This window comes from Hesperophylax consimilis, chromosome 28 (assembly GCF_061612785.1).
Source record: "Hesperophylax consimilis isolate HC1 chromosome 28, BYU_Hcon_1.0, whole genome shotgun sequence".
NCBI lineage: Eukaryota > Metazoa > Arthropoda > Insecta > Trichoptera > Limnephilidae > Hesperophylax > Hesperophylax consimilis.
In genome coordinates this window covers 16,958,971-16,971,319 of record NC_142863.1, presented here as the reverse complement: position 1 = coordinate 16,971,319, position 12,349 = coordinate 16,958,971, and the positions used below count along the sequence as shown (strand labels likewise).

Here is a 12,349-nt window from a genome sequence, read left to right as displayed (position 1 = left end):
ATATTTTTATATGAAATGATAAAAAAATGAGGTGATAAAAGTGTTTATTACACATATATACAATAGAATAAATATTTTTGTTTACATAATCTGTGATTTTAGTACCATTTTCACCTAAAAACATGACGTGAGTCATTTTTAACCTATTTTTCATGTTTCCATTCTAAATTTAAATATTTACAAATGTTAATATTTATTTATGATACAACAATTTGAAAGCCTATTTTGTAACCTTTCTAAAACAGTTTTTACTATTCGGCTCCGTTCAGTAATGTTTCATTTATAGAGCTTTGATTGTGAGGCGGTAATAAGACAACGTTTTCGTGAAATTGACATTTCGGTTAAGACATCTTAGCTTCAAGTTCGCGAAATGTCGGAGGGGTTAAGGATACGCTGGCGTTCAAGAGGTTAATTAACCACATACCTTTTTAAATATAGATTTACAGAATCTTACATCTTGTGCGGCCATATTGGATGCACATGGTCTTGAAACAGGAAAGTGTTGATTTAATACATTATTGATAGTATAACCCACTAAATCCAGTCAAAACAGAACATGATAAAGTAATAATAGGTTAGGTTATGTTAAAAAATAATTATAAGCAATAATTAGTCATCCGAAATACTAATACACATTGAAAATATCTCCCGAGTAAAAATAAATGCCGCCAACGGGAACCCGGTCAGGTGCTCTGTATCCACTGAGCTATGTCGGCTTATTTCCAACCCGCCAAATGATTCAATATGTACTAGTACCTCAATCAACAAATACTGCTTATTATATTTTTTCACCTGTAAACAACCAACTTTATTTTTGTAGGAAAGGCTTTGTAAGTGCTAAATTTCTCACTAGATGGCGTCGAGACATATTATATCTTCATCATTTATTGGTGAAATATTTTTTGACTTGTCAAATATTATTATTTTTTAATGATAAACTAACGTTTATAAGACAAGGTTTTATGCATAGCATAAAGGATAACAAATAATTATAAGCAATAATTAGTCATCCGTTAGTTATATTAGTCATCAAGTATTTCGGATGACTAATTATTGCTTATAATTATTTGTTATCCTTTATGCTATGCATAAAACCTTGTCTTATAAACGTTAGTTTATCATTAAAAAATAATAGGTTATGTTAGTCTAGGAAAGGGTATTTTAGGTTATGTTAGATTTGTCATGAAACCTATGTATTATTAGAGCATATGAGATAGTTCAGTTACCTTTCAGCGCACTCTATGCAGCAGAGAACATGACGACAGGGGAGGAAAAGCGTGTCCATGGTTTGGTCCATGCAGACTCGGCAAGCAAGGGACTCCATCGGCAAAGAGTTCGAGCGCTCTCGCGTGTCCTACAAATAAATAAACACCTCATTAGTAAAAAATTTATTTAAAATTATATTTGCGAATGGCAAATGTCAAAATGTGCAAGTCTAGAACGGTCTTTCATACATATCATAAATTTTAATGGAAACAAATGTTCCATTTAGCCCAATAGTCCAGAGCTCGGTCTCTCTATCCCATATGAATTTCGGAAAAAAAAAGTTTTGTATTGGAAATTTAAGCCTCGATTAGGCAAATATTTGAATCATGAAACATGCCCGCAAGGCATTTTTTAATTTTTTATATATCTATGGTACTAGTAGTTACTACCCCTAAGTAACTTTACACAGTAGGCCCCGAGGGAAAGAATTTCTCCCAGATGTCACCTTTGGGGATGCTGTGTAGGTACAGGAGGGTATTGATATTGATAGAATTACAATAATAACGACTTTAATACATTGTAGTTCAAGTCTCACCTTGCAATCAGGTCCACAGTGGGGGCTCCTCGGGTGTGGCACGCCGGCGCAGGTGCCCGCCGCGGCATTGGTAGTCGAGGCAGCAAACAGCGCACGCCGCGCGTTGTCGTACACCTCTGTGTAGGTGCGCCGGATGTCAAACACGTATTTCTTGCCCAAGGTTGAGTCCTCGTTGAAGATTGATACAATTGTGCCCTGAGGAAGAAGACAGAAACAAAATTAAATAACAAGATTAATAATATCAGTGTTGAACACCCATCAATTAGAATCGATATAATGCTTGAGATGGCTTTAGCGGTGTTTGGTGACCAGATCTAAATAGCCAGGTACTTGCCAACCTTCTTCTTCCCCACCCCCCACTCATTTCATATTGCAGGGGATGCCATGGTGCTACTGGCTCTGGGCAGTTGGGATTCTTGTTACGTATTTCCTGTCCCGACAGGATACATCATCAATTATCCAACAGCCTATTATTCCACCATTCCAATTCATGCTATAGGGACATAAAAAAGACTTCTCCCGAGATTTGGACCGAGTTTCTTGACTAATCTGCCACGCCAAAGACATTAAACAGATATTAGAGTAATGAAGTATTGGGAAGTGTTTGTACCTTGAGGTCCCTGATGAACTGCTTGGTGACGTCGCTGCGCACAGTCTCGCAGCAGTAGAAGGCGTGCTTTTCGGTGACGGCACGATAGAGCGCAGCGGCCAGGCGGCTGGTGGCCATCTTGATGTTCAACACCTTTTCGGCGCCCGTGCCCGTCATGTACTGCAGCTGGAAGGTGCGGCGGATTGGGGCGGCGCGGATTATCGCTGTGTACGGGATGCTGAAAAACAAACAACATTTTATTTTATTGATACAGCAAAAGAATTGCTTGAAACACCGCTTAGTATTGGCACACAAATGTTTCTAGCGGAAAAACCCTATTTATATATGTATGTACTAGCATGTAAATGAGATATTATATATTTTTATTGACTGATGGCACTAACTACCTTTGATTTTCTCAAGATGATTTTCTTATTAATACATCGTGTCATTACTGAAATCATTTCTAAAGTGCTTCATAAACATAGATATTAAAGTATGAATTCTGCCATTATAATCAACACAATATAAACAATAAAGTTAACTTTGTTTATTTTTCATTTATACTTTTACGTAATCTATGGAAGAATAATGTAGGATTATCATAATCCTTTTTTGATGTAAATGGGCGTTACATGGACAATTAAAAGTGTTGAATTAACTGTTCTATCTTTGGAATAAAAATTGGAAGGTAACCGCATTAAACAGAACAGTGAAAAAACAGAATACAACCAACATTATGTTAGTGAAGGTTAGATACTTTTTTTTTTCACTATGCTTCAATGTTCTATGTTGTCGGGGAAATAGCGCAATAGAATGTATAAAAAATTCTCACCTTTGTTTTTCATTCTCTTGCTCTCCCGTTCCGTTCCCCGGTCTATACACCACGATGCCCTGCGGCCCCACTCCGACGCACATGCCCAGCTTGCAGCCACACCCCTCCACGCGCTCCTCGTGGGTCCCCACCGCATTCAGGCACCCCACCGTCTGACTGATGTACATGTCCCCATTCTTCCCCAGTCTCGTCTCTTCCTCGCCGCCCTGGTGGTACAGCAGGTGGCTGTATAGGTTGTGGGCGTTGTTGTTGTTGGAAGGACCGGGCGGCTTGCAGAAGAACAACTCTTCTCCGAAGGATTCCAGGTTGGAGATTTCCTTGAGGAGTTGATATTCGGCAGTGGAGGCACGCATGCCGGAGATCTCGCAGTGGTAGTCGATGATGCGCTGCATGTAGTCGATGGGCTTCTCCTCCTGGGGGCCGATGTTGTGGCACTGCGTGTACAGGCTCTGCGGTGGGTAGTGGTGATCATAGTCTCCCACTTCAGCCTGAAACAACACACCGATATTAACACAATATTCCAGACAAGAAACTTCATTAAATAATAAGATATTTTTGTTAAAGCCAGTTTCTATGTTTCCTCCCTCCTATACTTCGACTCTTCAGGATCCATGTTCACTCCTTCCTCTCCTGAAAAAGACCCTCCACACAGCATCCCCAAAGATGATATGGGCCCTGAGGGAAATTATTTTCCTCAGGGCCTCCTATGCGGGGTTAATGTCATTATATTTGTTGTTTAATTACTGTGTTTTCTTCTGCAATTCCTATTTTAAGGTTGAACACAATGATGATAACGATAACTATGTATTTTGTGTGGTTTGTTGCACAATGTTAAAATAATATATTTTTTGTGGTCAGGACAAAGCATGAAATAAAACGAGCAAGGAAGTGATAATTCCAGTTTTATAGAGTAATAAAAATCGCACAAAGGAAAAATAACACACAAAGTGTTTTTGAAATGATGTTGTATTCAATGTCTTATATATCTTCCATTAGATGAAAACAAATATATCCAGCGATTAAAGGCTTTAGAAGATAGGTGTGACTTATGTACTTAGGTAATTATATATTTCATAGACAAGAAAATAATGTTGTTTTTGTAAAATTAGATTTGCGCAGATAAGAGCAAAGACTAATAATGGGTGCTTGACACAAGATTAAAATGAGTTATGTGTAACCATTAATGTTATCATATCTTAGGATTAATGCATTAAGTATGGGAAAAGATAACAAACTGTAAGACTTCAAGTAGGAAAGTTAAAATGTGTCGCAATAAGTCTGTGTCTACCATTTGGGCAGAAAATTGATTGAAAGATAGAAATAAATAGTGGAAATTCCCTCAGGATTCTGCTTTACAAAGGTATTTTATTTATTCACAGAATATTGTGATATAGGTCCCATTTATTCACAGAATATTGTGATACAGGTCCTACTTATTCACAGAATATTGTGATACAGGTCCTATTTATTCACAGAATATTGTGATACAAGTCCCATTTATTCACAGAATATTGTGATACAAGTCCTATTTATTCACAGAATATTGTGATACAGGACTTAAGTCCGATTTATTCACAGAATATTGAGATACAGGTCCTAATCATTCAAATATTATAATTATATGTATAAAATCAGTCACTCCGGGGTTACTGTCAGCTGCTTATTGTCTTAAAATGTGTCAAAGCCTACACCCGGCTTCAAAAGTTTTTGAACTCAGTAGTTGCGAAGAGTAAAAAAAAAAGAAAAAAGTTTTTATGTGATTTGCCAGTTTTCCGCTTGTATCACTAGTTATCAGTTAGGTTAAAATGATGTATTTACCTGGGCAATCAAAGCCACAAGTCTGCTAGCCACATTCCAATCGGCCACCACCATTCTGCCTTCAACCAAATCCAGGCGCGCGTGCAGGTAGAAGTGATGCCGGGTGCTCTCCAGCAGCAGTCGGTGCGGGGGCACCCAGAACTTGACCCGCAGGGCCAGCCTCCTGCGGTGGGCCGCGTGCAGGGGATTGCGCAGGTTGGCCCACGGCCCATCCGCCACCGCCAGGGCGTGGGCAGCGTCTTCGGGAGCCGCCACCCCGCCGGGGCCCGTGGAACCCTCGGCGGAACCGGCCGGGAGACGCAGTCCGAAGTAGTCGGCTTCGGGACCGATACCCAGATAGTCGCATACCTGTGGGGAAAAAGAATTAAAAGGTTAATTCAGGCAATTGAAAGTTTTTTTTTAAACATGTTAATTCTAATCATATAATAATAAAATATTTTATTACACAAGAGTTATTTAAAATTCTAATTTGATAGGATTCCAATGTAAAATAAATATTTTATGGTAAAACATATTAAAAAGAATTCCATTAAGCCCTTTGTTGTTAGCAATCGACATAAACCGAGTGCTGTAAGAGCCTGCTCATAAAATTAAGTTCCTTACAGCATTTGGTTTATTTTTATTTATTTATTTATTAAACGCCATAAAAGGCTTTTACAATAATGTGATACATGAGATTATAAGTACACAGTGGTACATAGGCGAATATTAGTATTACATTTAAGAACACAACAATATGTATACAAAACGACATTGAATGTGATACAGCTGAAATTTTCTTAAGGCATAGAATGCTACAATAATAGAAAGCACTTCATTTAACAGGATAAAATATACAGAAAAGGTGACTTGCCAACAGATATAATCTAGCAAAATATTATAATAGCGCAAATAGTAGTGAGTTTATTGTTACAATCAAATTTATCTCCACTTGGCCACTATGGCCGGAGTGTATGGCAAAGTAGCTTCAACAATTCAGAGCTGTCAGAGACTTTACAATTAAAAATAACATTTTTCATTAAAATAATACATCCGTTAGCCAACACTATAAGACATCTGAAGCAAGCAGTTTATATTGATGCTATACATATACATTTCACATATATGTATATATGTGGAATGTATACGTATAAGAACACCATACATATGTTACACATAAATAAGAACATGTCAGTATGATGCAGTACAAACAGACATTTAACATTCACAAACAAGTATTTTTGCCTTGATGCAAGACGGTGAGGTTTTGAAAATATCAAAAAGGTCTGTATACGTGTCGAATGCTAACCGTGGGACGACGGGCTTAGTGAACTTTAAAAAAAACTGATTACACATGTCATTAAAAAAAAAGTAATAATTATTTATGTAAATACAAATAGAAAATGTGAGTTTGCATTTTTCACTAAAGTTAATATAATTATTGGAAGAAGGGAAAAAAAATATTTGCTTATTTTTACATGTTTCAACATTACAGGGTCAAATAAAGCTATGCAAATATTTTGCACAAAATGTGCGAAACACTTTATGGATCCTGGTAGCGTTTTATTATAGGTATTATTTGCAAGACAGCTGTCGCAAACTTTCGGAGTCTGGCAACATTGATAAAAGTCATGCAGGCTGGATGGAGCATAATCGAAATGGTCGATTATTTCAACTCTAAAATAATCAAAAAATCGTTTAAAAAATTAAGAACTACAAATCGATTAAAATTCATATTGTACAGCGTAATAATTGTAGTTTTCATGATGAGTTTTGGAACTATCCATTACATCGTCAAAAATAATTTTTGTGCTTGCAGTAAAATTCCCCGAACGATGAGCTTTGGCGTCATGAAATTTGCACAGCTTGTATTTCTACACCAACTTTTTTTATATTAGTTCGCAGTGTCATTCACATCGTGAGTTAGGGAGCTTTTAAATACTAGCTGCTATATTATAAGATTTATATTTCAATACATTGTTCAGTGAGAAATAAAAGCGTTAAATCCCGGCAGAAAATCGACTAAAATTAGTATTACATATTTTCTGTGGTTAGAAGGAAAATGATTTATATAATTTATTTGCAATTACGTTGTTTACAATTTGCAACACTAAGAGAAATCAGAAAGATATAATGACTTTATAATTCCCATTTGATTCTAAACTATCAACAATATAACTTAAATGACTTGCTTTCCACTTCAATGCAAAATGAAAATAATCTTCACGCGATCACATCGTTAGCAATAATACTTAATCATTATAGCAGTTAGGAATCGTACCAACTACCTACCGTTATTAGCAGAAAATCTGTTAACCGCCGTGGTTATCTCCAACATTGTTATTTGATCGTCGTATCTAACTTTCTAACTGCTAATTCTAACTATACATGACATTCAAGGACGTAGCAAAAAACAAACCCCGCGAAAGCACACTAAAAAGATAAACGAATAATAATGTTATACGCTACACGTGCGGCCATCTTGACACAAGGTTCCGAATTCAAAACAGAGCGGTAAAATTTAAGGTTGCCATACAAAAAAAATAATATGACATAAAATGAAGTACCTGCTCGTTAAGGCACTGGACGAAAAAAATGGGTTATTTGCAATAATCATTGATGATTTTGATAAGTAAACTCAAATATCTTGGTAAAAAATACAAGATTACCCACTGATAATTAAGAGGAATATAAATGGAAAATATCGCACCACATGTGAACGGTACGAGTGCAGTTCCGGCCTTAATCCTGCTGTGTAAAGATTGCCCTGATGATAGCTAACCTCCGATAAGAAAATTAAAAGAATAGTTAATGCTTTTTTTACATTCTCACGGCAATTCACATTTTTCTTTCTTCCAAGCCAACCAACGTTTCGGACAGCCTTGCAGTGTTCATCATGAGGGCAGATATAAAAACCGAGAGCAGGAAGAACTACATACACACAAAACCCAAAAGCTAAGTCTAGCATAATAATTAATAAAATAAAATTAAGATTTAAAAATATTTATTTTTCGGAATAACTTTATTGAGTAAAACCTCAAATTGTAATATTTAAATCTTGAAGACAATATTAGTGATTTCTAAACGAAAATCTGAAACAGAAAAATCAGAAAAGGAAACGGTCACATCTGGGACTCGAACACAGGACCCTTGTCTACGACCCTTGACAAGGGTCCTGGGTTCGAGTCCCAGATGTGACCGTTTCCTTTTCTGATTTTTCTGTTTCAGATTTTCGTTTAGAAATCACTAATATTGTCTTCAAGATTTTAATTAAAAATATGTTTTGGTAAAATTAAAAAATTGCTAAAAACTGGTTAAAATCGGATAACAGCGACCTTTGTTCAAGATTTTAAGATATCTTTGAAAAAATAAAATTATACAATAATAATCAATCAGGTGGCTGGTGGCAATCCCCGGACATATCGAGAGATACGGGGAAAAATCGATCAGTATTCACAACGGATACTCGAGAACATTTTGTGTCTCTATTGTGCCGACATCCATCTCGTACGAGGAAGGCTTTGAACCCGAGGATTTTAAAATGCAAACAGCGACGCTGCCACGGGACCGCCGAATTGAGAAGACAATCATAATACACGACACAAATAATACTTTGATACTCTCAGTATCGCTTTGTTAAAGATTCATCATTCAGAATCGAAACGTTGGTTCAAATGTAGTCGTGTTCGAGGACCAGACCAGACCATCCTCTTTCCCATTTCCTCCCCCTCCCCATCCCCTTCATCTTCACAACATACCCTAATTAGAGATGTACTAGCTTTGGGCAGTTGGGACTGTTTAAATTGGGTTTAAAACATTTACCAAAACTTAGTAATTTTTCGTGCCGAAAAGCAAAAATCTCAAACGACGTCGTGAAATTTAATATCATATAAAATCGTAACCATTTTCAATTAGCAAAACTATTCAACATAAGTTATGGAACTTTGAACATTGATATTCAAAAAGAAATAAAAAAAACTCGGGCGTAGCCGGGTAGTAACCACTGGAAAGAAAGCATTTTAAACGTATTTAGGATTTTCTGTAGTCTCTAAAGAAAATTAAAAAAACACGCTAAGACTCTTAATTAATCGATCAACGTTGATTGGTTCATTAATGACCCCCCAATGGCGGATTTATGGGTGATTTCCCGAGTAATTGCGCAAAGAATCACTTAGCACTTTTAGCCCCGTGTTTATCATCTTTTGCCATATCGTATCACGTGCTTCTTATTATCGAGTCGGCCATCGCTGTACTAACTGTAATAATTTATGTTCAAATATGGAACAAGCCGGGGGGCGACATTGTAAATAATAAACGTACAAAATGAAGATTAGATATTTGTTTTACCATACACACTACATACACAATACACCCACAAGATAGATATTGCCTTTGTTCATCCGACTAAGTATAAATATTAATTGTTTATGTACGGAATGATGTAATATTGATTAAAAAAAAGTATTTTTGTAGATGATTCCGACGAAAGTTTAAAATGTCAACAGTAAAACGATTAGTTCTTATGCGACCTACTTAAAAATGACACAGAGAGCGTTGTTTCAGAATTGAAGATAGCTAGGTACCCATAGTTCAACAAATAAATGTAGAAACAAAAGGGAGCGCTGCAATATATTGTTTTAAATGGCAACACCAAGACGATTTAAAAGTAGAAGAATGGAACTATAAAAAAGTACTTTGATACGGGTAAATATTTTTCACATAAATACGGTGTTGTGGTAGGTACTTTAAAGCCGTGTTCTAAGTAAGGTCTGAAAAAATCTTACTTTGCAAAGCTTACTTTATCAGCATAACAATCTAACTATGGAAAATAAATAATAATGTATACAATAATAATGTATACTTGATAGTCATAATAATGAAAATATAATCAATGATTTATTGGATTTATTAAAACAAAAATTAGGCGTAAAAGCTAGTAGATTAAAAAGATATAATTATACGTATAATAAAAAAAATAATAATAGATTATTTCAGAAAAATGAAAAAATATTTTATTCCAAACTTGACGATAAACAAAATATTATTTCGAATAATAATATTCCGTTACCATCTGAATCAGATATGCGCGATTTTTGGACTAAAATTTGGAGTAAAGATATAAAACATAACGAGTCAACTCCATGGATAGAAAATGAAGAACTCAATTTTTCAGGTATTGAACAAATGAGTTTTTCTAATATATCGGTTGAATTGTTAACCAAAATTATTAAAAATACTCATAATTGGAAAGCCACGGGTTGCGATTGGATACATAATTTTTGGTACAAACGTCTGACTACTTTACATCCTCTTTTGGCAAAAAATCTTTCAAAATTTATCAGTCAACCTCAAAATTTTCCAAATTTTCTAACTAAGGGTATTACTTATATGTTACCCAAAAGCGAAAATATTAATAATCCTTCTCAGTACAGACCCATTACATGTTTACCGACAATATACAAAATTTTAACCTCTTGTTTAACAGATTTAATATATACTCATTTAGATGAAAAAAATATTTTATCTGAACAACAAAAAGGTTGTCGCAGAAAACATATGGGATGTAAAGAACAATTAGTTATCGATTCTGTAATTCTAAAACAGATTCAAACTCGAAAACGTAATTTACATACTTGCTATATAGACTACCAAAAGGCTTTCGATAGTGTCCCGCACTCGTGGCTGATCAAAGTATTAAAAATATATAAAATTAACCCCATTATTATTAGCTTTTTGGAAAATATTATGTCCTTTTGGAATACCAATTTACTTATCAATTTAAAAGGTAAGAAAATAGTAATACCGGGCATTTCAATTAAAAGAGGGATTTTTCAAGGAGACTCATTGAGTCCTCTTTGGTTTTGCTTAGCATTGAATCCTCTATCTAAAATGTTAATTAAAAGCAAGTTTGGAATAAAAGTTAAGGGTAATACAAGGGAGAGTAGTACAATTTCGCATTTATTATTTATGGATGATATAAAATTATTTTCGAATTCTGAACAAAATTTAGAGAAAATGATCGAGGTAGTTAAAAACTTTTCAGATGATATCAAAATGACATTTGGTTTAGATAAATGTAGAACGATCCATATAGAGAAAGGCAAAATTGTAGATGGGGACGAGAGTATATTTAGAAATTTCCAAATTACTAGTATGAAAAGGGATGAGGTTTATAAGTATTTAGGATACCCACAATCAAATAGATTAGACCATAGTAGTATTAAAAATGATATTAGGATTAAATTTCAAACTAGGATAAGGAAAATTTTAAAATGCAATCTATCTGCTAAAAATTTAGTAAAAGCAATAAATACTTGGGCAATACCTCTATTAACGTACTCATTTGGCATAATTAAATGGTCTAATACAGATTTAGATAACTTAGAAAGATTAATTAGAACTACGCTAACAAAGTTTAATTGCCATCATCCAAATTCAGCTATAGAACGAGTTAATTTACCTAGAAATTTAGGAGGTAGAGGTATAGTCAAAATAACTTCTTTGAAACATAATCAGGTAGAAATGCTAAGAACTTTTTTCCATAGGAAAGCTCATAGCTCAGAAATGCACAAAATAATTTGCAAGGCAGATATAAATATTACACCTTTAAATTTATACGATGAGAATGCCAACATTTTTATAAATCCCAACCAGGAATTATTAGATTCCTGGTCAAATAAAATTTTACACGCAAAACACTTCAATTATCTCAACCAAACGTATGTTGACAAAATAAAGTCAAACAAATGGTTGAGTATTGGAGAGTTGAGCGCAGAAATAGAAGGATTTATGCTTGCAATTCAGGATAGAGTCATTAATACTAAAAATTATAGAAAGCATATAATCAAAGATACAAATCAAATTGATGATTTGTGTAGAAAATGTTTGGCTTTTCCGGAAACTATAGAACATATGATATCGGGATGTTCTATATTAGCACCGTCCGAGTATACATTTAGGCACAATCAAGTTTTAAAAATAATTCACCAAAATTTGGTAATTAAACATAACTTGATTGACTGCCGTAATGTAGTACCATATTATGAATACGAACCAAATTCATTTTTAGAAAACGAATTTTATAAAATATATTATGATAAAACTATACTAACAGACCGAGCGATTAGTCATAATAGACCCGATATAGTTTTACATGACAAAATTAAAAAAATAACTTATATCATTGATGTTGCTATTCCAAATTCCTGTAATATTCAAAAATCTGTTAGTGAAAAAATAAGAAAATACACAGATTTAGGAAATGAAATAAAAAGAATTTGGCATTCTCAGACTATAAAAATATTACCATTCGTTATTTCGGCTACTG

General features: G+C 34.6%; 1 protein-coding gene across 1 annotated transcript in view; it reads right to left on the bottom strand.

Moving 5' to 3' along the window:
• dnr1 (E3 ubiquitin-protein ligase defense repressor 1) overlaps positions 1–12,349 on the bottom strand; it is a 56,358-nt gene that overhangs the window by 4,607 nt on the left and 39,402 nt on the right. The window contains exons 2-6 of the mRNA XM_089648727.1: positions 5,044–5,391; positions 3,226–3,713; positions 2,412–2,628; positions 1,802–1,996; positions 1,227–1,354 (exon numbers count right to left, since the gene is read on the bottom strand). Of these exons, the coding sequence (XP_089504853.1) occupies positions 1,227–1,354; positions 1,802–1,996; positions 2,412–2,628; positions 3,226–3,713; positions 5,044–5,391 (1,376 nt within the window). The remainder of the gene's footprint in view (positions 1–1,226; positions 1,355–1,801; positions 1,997–2,411; positions 2,629–3,225; positions 3,714–5,043; positions 5,392–12,349) is intronic.